The sequence below is a fragment of the Mesoplodon bidens genome, assembly GCF_964165515.1.
Source record: "Mesoplodon bidens genome assembly, chromosome: 14".
NCBI lineage: Eukaryota > Metazoa > Chordata > Mammalia > Artiodactyla > Ziphiidae > Mesoplodon > Mesoplodon bidens.
Genome location: NC_138170.1, coordinates 44,238,540 through 44,257,804, shown reverse-complemented (window position 1 = coordinate 44,257,804; position 19,265 = coordinate 44,238,540). Strand labels below are relative to the sequence as shown.

General features: G+C 38.0%; 1 protein-coding gene across 1 annotated transcript in view; it reads left to right on the top strand.

Moving 5' to 3' along the window:
• The window catches only part of ACYP2 (acylphosphatase 2), a 180,066-nt gene extending 178,860 nt beyond the window's left edge, over nucleotides 1-1,206 (top strand). The window contains exon 4 of the mRNA XM_081254137.1: nucleotides 752-1,206. Within this exon, the coding sequence (XP_081110263.1) occupies nucleotides 752-866 (115 nt within the window). The 3' untranslated portion in view covers nucleotides 867-1,206. The remainder of the gene's footprint in view (nucleotides 1-751) is intronic.
• The last annotated feature ends 18,059 nt before the right edge of the window (nucleotides 1,207-19,265 follow it).

The following is a 19,265-nucleotide window of genomic DNA, read 5'->3' as shown; positions in this document are numbered from 1 at the left end:
AATCTGTCACCCCAACTAATTATTAGTAGGTAGAAAGATTCTGGAAAATCCTTAACAATATCTGAGGTGTTAGCAGTATTACAGTAATCTTGGAATTTATATGAAGCATCTCAGGTAAGTACCAAATGTATAAATTATCATTTATTAGTGATATCATGTATAAATTAGACACATGATATCACTAATAAAAAACACTATATAAGCAGAAAAAGTTTCAGAACATTTACTCTGTCTCTTTAATGCACTTTGCTAATATATGTGGTAAGAAATGGTTTTTGAATAGATAAGAAAAATATTCATCTAATTTTATTTTAATGTTTAAATAAAGAATAAATGTGATTTTTCCATATTCTTTCATTCTTTCTCTCTCTCTCTCTCATTCTGCACATACATATATATAATCTACCATGTGCTGGGTAAGGAGAAAAACCCATCCTTTTGCATACAAGAGCTAGGTAGCAATGGCATCGGATGTTTTAAGAGGAGGGAAGTAACCCCAACATGAAATCATCCAGAGTTGACTGTGCTTAATTTGTCATTAGCTTTTCTTTGTCCACATTTAATTATATGTTAAACTCGGTGGTATTCTGATATAAAATTTTTACGTTGTACAAATCATGTATATATTTCACATTATATGCAAAAGTTACTTAGTAAATGTAAACTCCCATTATTACTCATCGTGGGATTATTTTAGCTAGTCCATATATACTTAAATGCTAATTTTTATTTATTTGTTTATTTTTTGTAGGAAGTCCTGGCTGAGCAATGTTGGAAGTCCTAGTTCTCGCATTGATCGTACAAACTTTTCCAATGAAAAAACCATCTCTAAACTTGAATACTCTAATTTTAATATTCGATACTAATAGGAGAAAAATTAGAATTGTAACACTTATACTGCACAAAAGACACTATGTATTCTTAAGTCTATATACTACAATGATAGTAGCAGAGTAGGGTAAAAAAAAAGGAACTTTCTGTTCTGAAAGCTACAACATTATATGTTACTAAAGTGTCTGACACTGAAATAGTTTTACTCAAATATGTTTTTAACAAGCCAAAACTTAGCATTCTAAAATTTAAAATGTCATAACAAAATATTTAATATGAATATTTTACTGTATTTAAACTTGTCTCTTGGAATCTTTAATTCTAATATTATGGCATACATGTTATTTGGCTGGACATAAAATAAAGTTAACCATGTAAAAATTATTTTTAGGTATTGTTGTCTGAATTGCATTCTAAAACCTCTGAATAATAATTTGTTGTTAAAATTGAATAATTTGTTTAATAACAACAACAACAAAATAACCAGTAGTTAGATATAAATGTATATGATGATCAGCATAGCCCTAAAATCAATAGTTTCAAAAACTCTGGTTAAATGAGAACATGATTCAATACTTCGGTTGGAAGTACTTAATGCTTTCTAGGAACTATATTGTTCTGTATAGTGAACAGATGAGTGAAGAACCCACACTGGTAGTGTAGCAAGCTGCAAGGTTTATATCCACAACCACCCACAATGGATGGCCTATGAACCAGAAAAGGAACTGAGAGTCTAAAACTAAATCATACTATCCCCCAAACTTGGCCTAACATCTGGGGATTTTCACATACAGTTGATAATTAAGCAACATAGTATTTTAAGGGGAAGGTTTATTTCTATACTACAGAATTATACTCTGGCAAATGGGAGACCTTTAACTCAAAATACTGGGGAATTTCAAATGTTGTAGGTATATACTTACATATTCCTTCAATGACTTACAAGTTTTTATAACAATGGAATCCATTAAAACAAAGGTTTACATGGAATTTTATACATAAAGCAAGTGGAAAAGGACTAGTATGATTGAAATGGGGGCCCATGGAGCCCTGCACACTTGGTCTCAATTTTCCCTCCTGCATCCTGTCCTCAGCAATTGTCCAATAATTTCAAATGCCTTGGGAATACAAGCTAGAAACCACCATTCTGTATCTATGGAGCAAATCTCTATTGCTACACTCCATGACATAGAGAAAGAATTCAGGCCTCTCTTCTCTACCTGCTGCAAGATTCAAATTAAGGAGATGAAGCATGGGCTGACTTTTGTTCACTTGAATGGTTAATTCGATGATAATACTGATACCAAATGTATATAAGCAGACAATACAACTTTAGGGAATGACATTTTTTTTTAAACTTTCCAAATACACTTAAAGGAGTAAAGAACTTTCCTACTTTTTTAATACCATCACTATGTAAAGGAGACTCTACTGTGTTATTCGTTTGGGTTTTCCTCTCCCTGTATTTCCCCACTCCTGATTCAAGGAAGGTCGACAAGTCTTTAGCTCCTTTACTTCAAGGAGGGTTTTGGTGCCAGATTCCCTGAAGACGACTTTCTCCAAGGTTTCATTTTAAAGGGGGCATTATGCTGTGAGTTGAGGAGAAAAACAAACACTATGCCTTTAGCAGGTAAAAGAGAAGCAGAAGTGGCAAGAGCCAAGGGGACAACGAGATTATCCAAGACTTTGGAAAGGGACCAAAGGCAATGCATTTCCCAAGAGATGGAGACCTGCGCCTTTCTCCCCAACAGCACCTCTGGGGGATGGCCAAATCTGAGAAGGAAACAGCTGTGGTCCACCCAGAGAAGCTAGATCCCAGGCCCAGGGGCTTCCAGTCCTAGAAAGATTCCTATCCCCAAAGCATCCTGACTACAAGGGACCATGGTGGCTTGGATGGTAGTCATGGTAACTGGTATGGACAAGAGACTAGAGAACTCTTTCCTGAATGTTCTCTCTACATTAGGCCCTTTACATGATCCTTTTGAGAGAGGGCACAAAGCACCAGGGATGAAAAATTTAACTTCTCACCTCCTAGGCAGGATGGGACTTGAAGCAGGCTCAATTTGACTTAGGGAAAATAAATAATTTCTTGCACAGCCAAGTTGAAAATAAAATCTATATCTCTACACATAGGAAGGCCAAATGATCTTAGAAAAATACGACCTCAGAAGTGACACCAATATGTCACTTTATTACCCTGATTTCCTCTGGTAGTTCCCTTCCCCAATCTCTTTATAAGAAAATCACACTTTACTGGCACAATCTTCTAGCTGCACAAAGTGAATCACATTAGTCAAGGTTGCTTAATGATTAATACATAACTAAGTTCTATTACAGGATGAAAAATATTGTAAATAATGATTAAAAATGGGTGTTCATAAATGGATAGAAAGCAAGAGATAAAAAAGGTAAAGCAATCTCAAAAATGTGTTGAGACCAGATAGCACATCTTAACAGTAAACTTAATGTGTCATATTTCATATTGAACTTACACAGGGACTTTTAAATTTACATATCATATTTTAGATAATGACAAACCTTGATAAGTTTAATTTTGCCAGAATTAGGCATTTTAAAAAACAAGGAAAAAAAAAAACAACTAAGCAAAAGATGGGTCTCTGCTTCAATGACTGTCAGCCAGGAGTCTCAACACTCCACATGCCCACAACCTCCTCAAGAAACAACACATCAGAATTAGGGGTGTATGATTTGTTAAAGCATGTAACTATTTTTCATATTTATTAAAACATGCCGGGCTTCCCTGGTGGCGCAGTGGTTGAGAGTCCGCCTGCCGATGCAGAGGACATGGGTTCGTGCCCCGGTCCGGGAAGATCCCACATGCCGCGGAGCGGCTAGGCCCGTGAGCCATGGCCGCTGAGCCTGCACGTCCAGAGCCTGTGCTCTGCAACGGCAGAGGCCACAACAGTGAGAAGCCCGCGTACCGCAAAAAAAATAAATAAATAAATAAAAAATGCCTATCTTTTTAAAAAGTTAACTCAAGAAGTAAAGCACTTGGCTGGAGGGAAGATGCAAAAGACAGACTCTTTAGCAGCCTGGGTGCATAGAAGCAACAGGGGTGTAGTAGAAACAGGAGATTTTTCTATTAAGAAGGTTGTGGGCTTTTAAGCTTGAGGAGAAGCAATTCAACTTTCATGTGAGACTGGAAATCTCTAGGTACAGGGGAATTCCCTGCAGCCTGAAGAAGGCTTGTGCTTCAAAAGTAGGTGCTTATGTTAACAAAGAGCACAGAAGCACTGAAGGGGGAACTAAGGTGCAGGGTGGATATGGCCACAACACCCACTAGTTTGACTTTTCTGGAAGTTGGTCACCATTTTCACAATGAAATATTTTCAACTTTGTCTATCGAAGGAACCTTTCAGAAGCATCTGTCTCTAAACTCATAAAGACAACAGAAAAGGGCTTCCCTGGTGGCGCAGTGGTTGGGAGTCCGCCTGCCAATGCAGGGGACATGGGTTCGGGCCCTGGTCCGGGAGGATCCCACATGCCACGGAGCAGCTAAGCCGGTGCCCCACAACTACGGAGCCTGCGCTCTAGAGCCTGTGAGTCACAACTACTGAGCCCGCGTGCCACAGCTACTGAAGCCCACGTGCCTAGAGCTAGTGCTCCGCAACAAGAGAAGCCACTGCAATGAGAAGCCCACACCGCAACGAAGAGTGGCCTCCACTCGCCGCAACTGGAGAAAGCCCGCATGCAGCAGCGAAGACCCAAAAAATAAAAATAAATAAATTTATTTTAAAAAAAAAGACAACAGAAAAAGCAATCCAATTCCAAAATTTAGCTTGTATTTGGGAATATATAGTCCACAAATATTTTTCACATAGTACTTCTCCCTGGCCTCCATTAATACAGATATCAAAGAATGTTCGCTACTTGTTAAAAGGACAAGATTTTCATGTCTGGAACTAATTTTGGGAACTGAATATAGGCAGTGTGGTATGGTAGAGGATATTCTGCTCTAGGAATCAGAACACCTGCATTCTGGGCCCAGCCCACCCATTAATTAGCTGTGTGCCTAGGTGCCCTCAATGGCAAAGTCAAGAATTGGGACTTCTCCCAGGATTCCAGTAAGACAGAGACCTCCCAGGAAGTGGTACCAGGAGAACTACAGAAAGGCAATGAGGAAGCTGGGCAGCCAAGAGTCCCAATCAGAGCAGTCCTACTCTCATCTCTTTCCTATATTAGTATCCTCCATAAGACGTATTTTGAGAAGAAGTCTGCCTCAAACAAAAAACTGAAAAGAAACAAAAACAACAAAGACACTGAATTTAGCATCCAGGGTCTTTTCTAAATTTTTATAAATGCTAAACTCAAATGCATTGCCCATTCTCTTGATTACTTTTGTCAAGCCAGTGTGGTAGATATACTTTACCTGTAGCCATTTCCACTTTTGTGACAACTGAGAATTGAAAATAAATTTTTCTTTTTCATAGTAGCCTCCATAAAGGTCCATGATAACTAAAATATTTCTGAAAGTGATTTTCTGTTGTCTTTTGTTTCTATTTTGATGTTACCAAAATTTTAAAAATATGCAAGAGAAAATACAAATATATAATTAATGGCTTAATTAAAAAGTGTTTTATAAGCATATCTTGAAGATTTTAACTGAACATTTAGAATTATGTGTAAAAGGTAATTTTCCTCTTCTTAATAGGTTCAAGTAGTTTTGAATAAAACCAAAGTCTGATGAAAATTTAAAATTTTAGAATTAAAAAGTCTAGTTACTGTGTGATCTCATTAGCAGATTTTTCTGCAGAAAGTGGGTTCTTCCCTCTTCTAGAGAGCAAGATTTATGCTTTCTCCTCCGCTGAAAGGACAGTACACATTCTTGGTTGGATGTCTAAGATACTTCTTTCATCCTTAAACTACATTTTTCTTTCATTAGTTTTATTTTCCATGTTGCCACAATGAACTGTGCAAGAATCAGTGAATACAGGTTTCCAATGTGGTATCTTTTTTTTTTCTTCTAGTTTTTTACAAATACTAGAAGACATATAGAGAAAGAGAAGATGCAGGAAATTCATTGTATTGGAAGTGTGGTGTCTGTTTCAAAACAGTTCTAAAGATCAAGGATCATAGTCAGTCATTTGATCATTTGCAAGTATTAAAGCAGAATTTCCACTGAATTCAGTGCATATTAATCTGGATTAAGAACATGCCTGCAACATTTAACCAGGAAATTGGCATAAAGTGGGTAGATGGTATGTACCATTATTTCTGAGATGCAGTATCTACAACAATAAGAAAAAGATGAGACAGAAATCCTTCTCCTCAGGTATTATTTTCCAGGGTAGTAAAAGAAGAATCAACCCATCTCTCCCTTCTCTGATCCCAACTACTATTCTTTCTCCACTGATTGGGATAATAAAACTAAATCACAGCACACAGGGGAGAGAGGGAACAGGTAGTAGCCAATTGGGTAGTCCTTTTACTTAAAGCATGGAAGCCAAGGCAAAGTAGCTCTGTAAGTGTTCCTTTTATAATTATTCATACTTTATATGTTATTTTATATATCCTATATCTATGATGTATTTCATAATTTTTTTAAAAAATTTAAGGTTCCTGAAAATCTCATAACAATACAACAGCAAAATACTGGATTAGGGCAGATCAACCATTCTAAGGTTTTAGAGCTGAGAAGGATAAACTATTGGCAAATGCCAGTGTATATAACCAAACTCTCCTCATTAAAACATAAATAAATGGGGAAAAAATCAATCATGAAATTCAAAAGAGCACTGCAGCCAAGGTAAATGGAATAATACCCCTTAGAATCAGAGGAAGTACCTATCTCTACAAGTTATTTATTATAGGAAAAAATAAAATTTCAGGAAACATCTGCGTATGTCCTCAATAGCGTATAATGAAGGTTGATCTTTGAAAGAAGAGCAGGGAGCCACTGGGGAGAAGATGTTCAGATTAAAATAAAATATATGGATTAAGGAAAATTAGTTGAAATATAAAATTCCATTCTGGAATTAGTAACTGGCAAATTTCAAGTGATACAGAGCTGTGATTGTCAAACCCAGCTGATTATCAGAATTACCTCGGGAGCATTTTAAATAGACTTATTACTAGGCTCCACCCCATACCTAATGAATCAGGATCTTCCAAGGGTTTTGTCCCTGAATCCGCAAGTTTAAAAATGTCCCCAGGTAATTTTGACAGTCTGGCAGTTTTAGGAAACACTGTAAAGAGAATAATCTAAAAAGTTCATCAGGAAAAAGAGATGAAAATGTGAAAAAGAAAATTATTAATTTAGAAGAGAGCACTTATCTAACCCATCAATAAATCAATGATAGAAATTCATCGGGAAAAAGCAGAATAATTGAAAGAGAAGGAAAAATCAGTTATGATAGAAGAAAACTCTCTTAACATATATAACTATAACCTATACAGTATAAAGTTATACAGTTAGGAACAACTTAGGTTTTAAGCAAAAATTACTGAAAATGGGCCCATACATAAAGCATGGCTAAAAAATTAATTATTGGGCTTCCCTGGTGGCGCAGTGGTTGAGAGTCCGCCCGCCGATGCAGAGAACGCAGGTTCGTGCCCCGGTCCGGGAAGATCCCACATGCCGCGGAGCGGCTGGGCCCGTGAGCCACGGCCACTGAGCCTGCGCATCCGGAGCCTGTGCTCCACAACGGGAGAGGCCACAACAGTGAGAAGCCCATGTACCACAAAAAAAAAAAAAAAAAAAAAAATTAATTATTAAGATAAACAAAAAGCCTCTAGCACTCACTTTAACAAGGACCTAATTGCTGCCCAGTAACTGTTCTGTTTCTCTAACCCATTCACTCTCCCACCTTCCTAGACAACCATTTCACACCTACTCCTCACTCAGCCTTGGCTGTGATTTCTATTTCCAGCAGAAGAGAACTTCCCCCAAGCTTCTACCATTGCATTTACCTACCTACCCACATTTGTGCCCAAGTACTTCCTCTACCTTCCTGCCTGTTACCATAGGCGAATTGTCTGGACACCTGGATGCCATACCCGCAAGGATGCTTCTCCTGCCATTCTCACTTCCGCACCATCAATTTCTGTTTCCTATTGAATGAGTCTCTCCTACCCATCTACACACATGCTGTTATTTGTTCCTCTCTTGACTCTTCCAACTACGGCCACATACCTCTTCCATTTATGGATAAACTCCTGGAAAATAGTTGCCTACACTTGCTGGAATCCAATCCCTCCACTCTCAAATCTGTTTCCGTCATGCTTTTGCTCCCCCACCTGTTAACACTCTTATTACCCCTAATGATTTCAGTTCAGCATTTCTAACTCCACTGGGCAGTTCTCTGTCCTCATCTTTTTTTTTTTTGCGGTACACGGGCCTCTCACTGTTGTGGCCTCTCCCGTTGCGGAGCACAGGCTCCGGACGCACAGGCTCAGCGGCCATGGCTCACGGGCCCAGCCACTCTGCGGCATGCGGGATCTTCCAGGACCGGGGCACGAACCCGTGTCCCCTGCATCAGCAGGCGGACTCTCAACCACTGCACCACCAGGGAAGCCCTCTGTCCTCCTCTTTACTTTGACCCATCAGTACTTGTTTTCACTTGGCTTCCTGGACATCACACTTTCTTGATTTTCCTTTTACCTCATTATTCACACCTTTTCAGTCTTCTTTTGTGTGATTCCTCCTCATTTCTATAATCTCAAATTTGGAGGATCTGAGAGCTCAGGCCCTGGACATCTTCTCTTCTTAATCTGTACTCATCCCTCTGGTAATATTATCCAGTCTCGTAAATTTAAATATTATGTACATGTTGACAACTCCAAAATTTACATCTCCCATTCAGGCTTATTCTCTCAAATCCAGGTTCATCTAACCCACAGCCTAGTCCATTTCCAATTGGACTTCTATTAGGCATCTCAAATGTTTATGTCCCAAAATGAGTTCCTAATTTGCTCCTCTCACAGACTTACTTCACCTCAGCTGATGGCTCCTCCTACAAACTCTACACCTTTGCAGATGGTGGCAACACCTCATTTTGAGATGCTTAAGGCAAAAACTCAGGGCTAAAAAAATTCATCATTGACTTTTCTCTGTTGTTCATTTCCCCTGTTGTCTCTGTATTCAAATGTCCATAATCTGTTTAAAAATAATCCAGTAGGAAGAAGGGAGGGCCAGAGAGTGGATGGAGGTATAGATAAGACAAGATTAAACATGAGTTGACAGCCACTTTGTGGCTCATAGAGGTTCCCTAGAGCATTCCCTCTCTTTTTGTTTGTTTATATTTTCCATAGTAAAAAGTTTAAAAATATATGCTCAAATCTGAGCATCTCTCACTAACTCTAAGGCAACGCCCTTGATCTCAGTCATCATGTAATAGCCTCCTAATTGAACTCCCTGCTTCTGCCTTTTCCCTTCTTCAGTCTATACTCAACACAGCATTGAGGGATACTGTTAAAGAGGAAGTCAGATCACGTCACTCCTCAGCTCGAAACCCTCTGATAGAAATCTATTTTACTCTCAGTAAAAGCCCAGATCATTCCTGGGCCCTAAACAATGTGGCCTCCCCTTGTTCTGTTGACCTTACCTCCTGCTGCTCTCTCCCTTGCTCCCTCGGCTCCAGCTACAAGGGACTCCTTGCTGTTTCTTGAATGCCCCAGGCACCCTCTGTGCCCAGCCCTTTCCACTTACTATATTCTCTGACTTGAATACTCTTCTCCCAGACATCCGCAGATATCACTTCCTTTTGCTCTTTGAGTAAATGTCACTTTATCAATGAGTCCTTCCCTGGCCACCCTATTTAAATTGTCAAACACTCACTCCCCAAACTCCCTATTTACTTCTCTCCTTTACTTTCTCCATGTTGGTTATTACCATCTAACTAATATTCCATATTTTACTTATTTTCTTTCATCCCAATGTAAGCTACATTAGGGAAGGAATTTGTGTAAGTTTGTACCCTGCTGTATCTGTAGCATCTACAATAATGCATGGCCATAATAAGTGCCCAATAGTATTTGTTGAGTTAAATACAGGAAAAGAAATATTCCTCCAAGGGCTTAAACTATTGTAAGATGACAGAGGTAAGACTGCATATTCATGATAATATATAAAAAATAGGTTAAATTCCTCTATAACAATTCCTCACATAAGCCAAGCATAGACACATAGAATAGATATAGAATAAGGTGACAAAAACTTCCATTATTACCCACAATATAGTGATGGATTTAATCTCCCCTTGTAAACAACCAGAACACTGGACAAAATACATGGAACAACTGTTTTCAGACAGTGCACAACAGGCAGTGCAGGGCCGTGATCCCTGAGAAAAGGGGAGCAAATGAAGTGAGTCCTGAAATTGCCACAATTTTCCACCTAAAGGTGATTTCCAGACTGCAAGAGCAGGAAGGGAAAATCCAAACAGCACCTGGACGCCTTGCTAAAGAGCAGAGACAGAGGATGGAGGCTAGATTACATGTGGCTAGTGGCTACCATATTGGAGAGCACAACCCTAGATTGATGGGGGAAAATGGAAATAAATCCACTGAAATTGGACAGTGGTTATCTCCAGCTGGTAAGATTTTGCTTTATTTATATCTATGTTTACCAAATTTTTCTAGAATAAGTATTTATCCCTTTTATAATATGAGAAAAAAAACCTATTTAAAAATGTATACATTAAATTCCTAATACCTAATTTGGACTGATAAGTGGTGATTTCACCAGAAAATTTTTAGAATTAAACTATAATAGTATAAAAATTGAATTAGCACTTAATCCTTAAAAGTAGTGTCTTTCTCTGGATAGAAATTCCTATGCCAACAGAGTTTAGCAATGGAAATCTCGTTTTACTTTAAGGAAATCAGTTTTAAGTTTTCATGTTAAAGTGAAATCAGTAGTTTCTTTACAACAACAATATTTTGTCTGCACAGCGATGGATCTCGATAGGATTATTTGTAAGAAATACAAGAAAAGGCATTCTATCTCAGAGACATAATGGAATTCTCTGACAATATAAAAATCTGTTAAATGTTGAAACTTTCAGTCATTTGTCTAATTGTATATCATAACTAAAAGGGAAAGAATTTGCACTTCAGTTGCATAAAATTTAACAAATATTTTAATAATTATAGAAAATAAAATTAGTTTAATGGACCTAAATTGAGATGAATTAAAATTAATATTAGATTTAATATTAGATTTTTTTTAGAAAGTTGAGGGGAAATACTGTAAATTCTTCCAATCTGTCTATGACCTCCTTACATTCCCTCCTTCATACCAATTTGCTTCAATTTAGCAACAATAAAACCTCTTAATTGGCCCCATTAGTGCCTACAATATGCAGTCTGAATAATACATTTGAGACATCAGCATTCTGGTGTTTAGGCTGTAGCTTAACTCTGATTTTTAAAAGAATGCCAATGCCCCATTCATTTTATTGTTTCGTTCATTGTTTGAAAAGAGAGTGGGAAAAAAACCCATTAGCTCTTCTGAAATGTCAGCAAACGTGGGTAACTCTAAATGTTTAGAGCTGTCAATCCATGGCACATCACATGTCTTGAATTCAGCAGCCTGTGTATACGTAGGCATTGTTGCCAGCCATGAGTTCAAACTCTTTACTAATACAAGTTTAAATTCTACCTAGCATATCCTTCACTACTAAAAGTTTGACTGCATTAAAAAAACTAACCATTTTTAAGACAAAGCTTGGGTGTATTAAACAGTATTCACATGAGTAAATTTGAAAATATCGCTGAGATGTGAAAGAAGAGATCATTTTAATGTAAATATTTTCCCAAACCATAACGTGCATTGTTTTTGAAGTGCTGGTTGTCCCTGAGTAGCTCACAATTTCAATAGAAAACAAAACATTCACAAACACACACCTAGAGTAAAATTCCAAGGTAATAAACAAATGATGTCATGGTACTATAATCTGTGTGATGTAAGTCCTAGAATTAAGGTCTGTTGTTGTGTGCTTCCTTGATATCTGATGACATCGGGAGGGTCTCAAATGGCCTATAACTACAAGTTCTCTTTGCCAGGCTGCTCCCAGGGAAAGGGTCCTGTAGCCAAACAACCCTCCTTACAAGAGGCCAGATGCACTTCCTGCTGATCCCGGGGTACCAAGTTTCAGTTCCCTGCCAGCCTGCAAAATTATTCAAACAAGCCAATCACATCCCCTGGTGGGAACCAGGGTGACCTCATCCTCTTGACCCTCCAAACCAGCCTCCCAGAGCCCCTGGCTGTCCACTCTTTTGTGGAGTGCAGCTCCCATGTGGCTCTGTGTGGCATGGCGTCCTGTCTCCTCGGCTGTGAGCACACATGCCTGATAAACTGCTGCCAGTCTCATCTGTCCTGTCCAGTGTCAGGTGTCATGGGTTCAGCCACCCAAGTAACCCCAGGGCACAAACCTCTCCTTCGTGAGCAAGGTGAATAGGAGGTGATTGGAACAGGCTGTGAACCTTAGTATTGTAAAAGATCTGGTTTTAGAAAAAAGATCCTTACAATGGCTGTCTAAAAAGGTTTTGTGAAGTAGGTTATTCTGGATGGAGAATGGTGTTGAGAATTTGGTTGTGCCTGTGGCTTTGGTCTCATTTCTGGAATTCTCTGCTGAAGGAACAGGTAGACAAGAAACAACAGCCAAATAACAAAGTACTGATTTCATTAACTGGACAAGGGCGCAGTTAAACAAAGGAGTAAAAGTGGCTTACAAGTAAAAGCTGGATTACAGAAACTCATTTAGAGTCGGCAGCCAAAGTGAGCCCTCTTTCTTCCTATGCCCCTTCCCTTGAATTCTATACCCTCTCCTAATAGCTGCACGGTTATGGATGATTGGTCCATCAGCTCCATCCAGCTGCAGGTAGAAGAGAGAGGGTTGAGCTGGCCAGGCCAGCTGAGACAGACCCTGTCTGGTTTGTCCAACTACTGGAGATAGGAAGTACAAGAGAGGGCAAGGGTGTGCACCACCTCTGAGCACTGACCTTTATTCAGTGATCCCGCCCTCTAGTAAAATAGTCCCAGTCAAGGTCCTGTTCTGACAGTCTGTGGAGCAAATCTGTTCTCCAGGGCAATGAAAGTGGGTAGAGAGAGGGGGGCCAGAAATGGAGCAACAGTTTCCTTCTAACCTATAAATAAAGGTGAAAATAAATTCCTTACCCCCAAAAGAAGGGAAAGCAGTCCAGATAAGTATAACTATATCCACAAACAGAGAAAAGCAGAAATTAGGATGGCTTGTGGTAAAAGAATACACTGTTTGGACCAGAGGATCAAAATTGAGGAGCTGTGAGACACCTGGGGCCAGTGCTGAGACGAAGATTCATGCCTCCTGAGAGTGAGAAGTCCAAAGGAAAAGACAGCTGAAATAACACCCAAGGAAAAATATGCAGTCTGATCAAAACAATAAAAACTTTCTTTACAATAGCCAAAATATGGAAGCAACCTAAGTGTCCATCAACAGATGAATGAATAAAGAAGATGCTACACACACACACACACACACACACACACAAATAGTCATAAAAAAGAATGAAATTTTGCCATTTGCAACAACATGGATCAACTTGGAGGGTATTATGCTTAGTGAAATAAGTCAGACAGAAAGGCAAATACTCAAATACTGTATGATATCACTTATATGTGGAATCTGAAAAATAAAACAAACTAGTGAGTATAAAACGACGACAGAACAAGATGCACAGATATAGAGAACAAACTAGAGGTTACCAGTGGGGAGAGGGAATTGGGGAGGGGAAAGAGAAGGGGTAAGGGATTAAGAGGTACAAACTACTATGTATAAAATAAATAAGCTACAGTGATATATTGTACAACACAGGGAATATAGCCAATATTTTATAATAACCATAAATGGAGCATAACCTTTAAAAATTGTGAATCACTATGTTGTACACCTAAAACTTATATAATATTGTACATCAATGTACCTCAAAAAAAAATGAAGGTCTTAGGATACTCCAAGAGTTCAATTTCTGGTACCCATAACTCTCAGTGAAAAATTCCAGAAGCACGGAGAAACCAGTGGGCTGGCAGAGAAAGAGCAGGGACTGTATAAAACATACTGGATATTTTTGCCATTTATTCTGGAGCATTTACTTAGAATGTGCCAGACGACAAGCACTGTGCCTGGGGCTGGGTGTACAGAGAGGAAGAAGATGAGACAATTTCAACTTTGAAGACATTGATATCCTGATGGTAATGTTGATAGAGAACAAGTGTCTGAGCACCGAGCATGTGGCAGGCAGTGTATTATGGACCATCTTATTTTAGCCTATGAGGAAGGCAGGTACGGTCATTATTACCACTTTACTATGAGGAAATTAAGGTTCAGAAAGATAAACTTGCTCAAAGTCATGTTGCTAACAGGTGGTCCAACTCCAGGGCACAGTTTGTGACCACTGTGCTATATTCCTTGAAATACTGAATGAGAAGCAAAGAGAATATTAAAAATAGGAAGTAGAATTTCAGGCCTACGTATATTCAGTTCAGAAAAAAAGACTGTAATGGATCTAAGTAAAAAAGTATAAAAAATTCTTAGAGAAGGTTAAAATAAAATGTTTAAGAAGAAAAAATCACAAGTCTCATATTACTATATATGAATAGAAAGTGATAGAAAGAAAACGATAAGTTTGGGATATAACCCCATGAAGTACACCCAAGATAAAATTATATGGTTTCTATATATTTTATTTTATGTAACCTCAACAATTCACTAGGGAAATAACATACTTAGAATCATTATATTTTCCCATGGGTGAGACTTTCTGCTCTCATCCAATCTAATTAACCCATATTCCAGTTAAAACAAAAATCTAAAGGTAATTATTTGGTCCTATCTTCTATACTATTCTGTCCTGTCTTTAGTGAGAGAAGTATGAGTTTGGAGCAGATTATCTTGCATATGAGCTTCTCAGCCAAATATTCTCACACAGATAAAATATGGCTTAAACTGAGGATTATCAGCAGGCTCAACAAACAAGCAGAACCTAAAATATAAACAAAAAGCAAAAGCAAATGCAAGTTTTGCAGGAGAGGCTGTTGCCAAAGTACATGCTGAGACAAACTGTACTTAACACACAGGGAGTTGCCTTGTCCTGTGAAACTAACCCCAAGAGGGTGAGGTTAGGACACTGCTATGGCCCAACTGATGCATTTAATAAAGGGCAGTTTAACAAAGCTCTTTTGTGTGTAACTGCTCCTTTAACCTTGTTGCTGCAGGTAGGGTAGATGTTAGTAGCTAAGCGTACAGCCAAAGGCACAGAGGCTCAGAAAGGTCACACTGGACCAATCTTTGTTTCCAACAAGGAAGCCCAGGCCCTTGTTCATTGTGGTAACTCATTACCTTCAACAATGGCTCAAAGTCTTCCCTGCAGTCCTCACAGGGTTGACTAGCCATTATCCAAATAAAGTAAAGACTGTGATAGTTCCCATATCTATTCTCTACCTGGCAAAAAATTTGCAGAAATGCCAGGTTTCTTTCTAATGTTGCCTATGTTCTCTTAAAATATAGGAAAATCCTGTAAGATTTCTTTTCCTGAATCTTACAACCCATTATTAAAGCCTCAGAGGTTGGCAGAGGAAGGAAGGAAGGAAGGAAGGAAGGAAGGAAGGAAGACGAAAGAAAGAAAGAAAGAAAGAAAGAAAGAAAGAAAGAAAGAAAGAAAGAAAGAAAGAAAGAAAGAAAGAAAGAAAGAAAAGAAAAGAAAGAAAGAAAGAAAGAAAGAAAGAAAGAAAGAAAAGAAAGAAAGAAAGAAAGAAAGAAAAGAAAAGAAAAGAAAAGAAAAGAAAAGAAAAGAAAGATAGGAAGACAAAAGAAAGAAAGAAAGAAAGAAAGGGAGGGAGGAAGGAAGGGATGAAGAAAATAAAGACTTAAATCAGGTAAATAGGTAAATAGTTTGCTTCCAGGCTTACTATAAGAGGATAAAAAACATGGCTAAATTTCCAAACTCTTGCAAATCTTATAAATACCAAAATAATTAAATATAGCTTGAAGCACATAATACCATTATAATTACATACAGGGAAAAGGATATTTTAGAATAATAGTTTAACAGTGACGACTTGTGAAATGTTCATTCGCCATACCATTTTGAAAGGAATGATAGAGGTCTAGGAGGTATTTGAGGTAAACTAAACTAAAGCTTATTAATTAAAAGTGTTGTACTTTTCTGGGCTTCTCTGGTGGCGCAGTTGTTGAGAGTCCGCCTGCCGATGGAGGGGACACGGGTTCGTGCCCCGGTCCGGGAGGATCCCACATGCCGCGGAGTGGCTGGGCCCGTGAGCCATGGCCGCTGAGCCTGCGCGTCCGGAGCCTGTGCTCCGCAACGGGAGAGGCCACGGCAGTGAGAGGCCCGCGTACCACAAAAAAAAAAAAAAAAAAAAAAAAAGTGTTGTACTTTTCTATTTAAAACCTCAACTGTGATTTCTTTTGAGGTATATTCTGTCTTCATTTTTCTTTAAATGGACGCGATAAGTTAGCTCCTAACTCTTCACTTTTGTTAGAGAAGGAAAGAAATTTTTAATTTATTGTAGCTCTATATGGTAGACAAACCATCCATATCAAAATGATTACTATTGTCTAGCAGTTCATTGGCATAGTCTGAAATTGTGGCGCCCTGTAAAGTCATGACTTTACATGGAGTGGTGGTGATTTGTGATTGTGTACTTTTCCTTGGATTGTTATTGTTCGTTTTACCAACTATGGCACCTAAACATCAGCTCTAACTGCTGCACATTTGTCAGAATGCATTGTGTATGGTGACATTTTACAAATAGATAGTGCAAACTTTCACTTTTCACAACCCCCTCCCCCTATCACTGAATGGTTATCATGGTCTCCTCCCCTAGCACACCTTCCTGTCTAGAAGGCTTCCACTCCTATAACACTGGCCAATATTACTCTTTCTAGTTACTTTTACCCACTCTCATAATACCATAGTGAAATGAGGAAGATCTTATTTAGAGTTTTATGTTCAATTTTTATTGCCATGGTTTAAAGCAAGAGGTAGAGAAACTAGATGTGGAGGCAATGAGGTATAAAAAAGAGAGACTGATCTAAACCCCAATCCTAGCTATATCACTTTCTAGCTGGGTGACTTCCACAAGGGGTAAAGATGGGGAAGAGTGGTGGGAAATGATACCTATTGAGTACCCACTTTGTGCCAGGTGCTTTACACGTATCTTATTTAACATAACAACCCTACAAGAGAAGTTCTTATCTCTACTCTTTTGGGGTCTTTTCTTATTCATTTATTTTTTAAAGATTAACAAGAGACATATTCAAAATCTAAAGCTCAAAGAATTTAAATAACTTGCCCAGAGTCACAGAACTTTAATCACAGAGCTAGGACTTAAACTCAGGTCTCCTAACTCTGAAGTTCAATAAATATTAGTTCTTTTTCCCAAGGGAAAAAACAGAGAATAGCAATTTGTATCAAAGGCATCAAAGGTAGATTTTTACAGGCAGAAGTTGAAGAATCTAAGTTGCTTAGCTTAATAAGTAGTTTTAAACATTAGAAATCAACTATACTTCAATAAAAAAATTCTTTTTAATTTAAAGGTAGTTTTAATTACCATTTTTAAAATGTGGAGCTTCTCTAAGGAATTTGTTGGACAATGACTGACTGTGTCCATAAAAAACACTTAAAAATGAAAAGTAATATATGTTTTGTAGGATATAAAGAAGAATTTTTCTGGGACAATCTTGTTCATAAGGCATATTGTTTGCAAGGTACTTTTCTAGGTGCTGAGAATCTCAAATGAATAAACTAAAATCCATGGCCCAGTGAGAATAGGCCAGAACATACAGGTGCTCAGTACATATTGGATTGTTCAATAATTAGATAAGATGTGGTAACAACCTTCCAGGAAGATGATTACATCTCTGGAAGTCTTCAAATAAAACAAGGGAAATAGCCTAGAAAAGAAGCTAGAAGACATCAAAAACCATCAAAAGTAGAGAGCTTAGACTAGCGTCCTTACTTTTTGATAATGGTAACACCCCAACCATGTTTCATTTTGCATTGTTCCTTCCTCAAGAAGTTATATGTCCATAGCTATTCACAAATCTTTACTACACAATCACTCTACTTACACCACTATAGAGACCTCCCTGATGGTCCAGTGGTTAAGAATCCATCTTGCAATGCAGGGGACGCCAGTTCAATCCATGGTCGGGGAAATAAGATCCCACATGCCTCAGGGCAACTAAGCCAGCGTACCACAACTACAGAGCCCACGCACCACAACTAGAGAGAGAAGACCGCATGACACAAAAAGAGAGAAGCCCACACACCACAGTGAAGGGAGGAGCCCGCGTGCCACAATGAAAGATCCTGCATGCTGCAAAGATCCTACAATGAAAGACCCAATGCAGCCAATAAATAAATAAATAAATATTTAAAAACAAAAAACAAAAAACCTGTATAGTACCAAAATGGCCCTCTACTGTTTTAGCCACCCAAGACCAGCTTTTCATTCATCCTTTGGTTATACAGCCTCTATGTACGTGAGCATAGTTGGACTGTTTCAAAATGAACCTTGAATCATGCAATTATAGAGGTGGTTAGAACCCTCCAAATTCATAAAATACAGTCTTCTTCCTTCAATCAGGTGAATTTCCTAACTAATGATCTCTAACAATAATTTTGGAGTAACCCAAGCTGTAACTGTTTAAATTTCAAGAAATTTCATAAAATTTTTAAGATTTTAATTTATACATCTCTATGAATATGAACATACCCATGTATACATCCAGGATCACTTATATCAGAGTACTCTATATGATTTATACTAGAGATTTTTACTTTTTAAGAGATGTAACATGTCATACTTGTTTTGTAATCCCTCTCTCTTAAAAGTTAGGTATAAAGTAATCCTTCTCTCTTAAAAGTGAGATATAAATCAATTAGCTTTGAACTTAGACCAGAGGAAAGTTCAGAGTCCCTTTCATATCTGTAATTCATTTGAACCTATCCATCCTCAAAGATGAACAAACCTAACACTAATATTTCTCATTCCCATTGCCCTCAAATTAATGTATATTTTGGCTTAATAAAATTCTTAGTCTAAGGTAATGAGATAAAGACAATGTAATGCATGTACTTGATGAACTTTCTATCCTACTAATTATACGAATAGGAAGAATACTAATACCAACTTTTAATGAGTGCTTACTATGTGCTAGGATAAGTTCTCTGCATGCATTTTGTCATTTAATCCCTACAACACATGTATATGAGGCAAAGAAAAAAAAAACCTATCTTTAAAACAATAAATAAGATTAGAGAGAGCTTTGTTCTTTTGCCATATTCTAGAGAGCCTCACCTGTATCCCATCACTGAAGAAAGAACTGAGAAGCTGGATCTTCCTGAGCCTCAGCTTTCCTAGCAGGTTATACAACTGTACCTTCATTATTTTTGGCATTTTCCTATGGTTC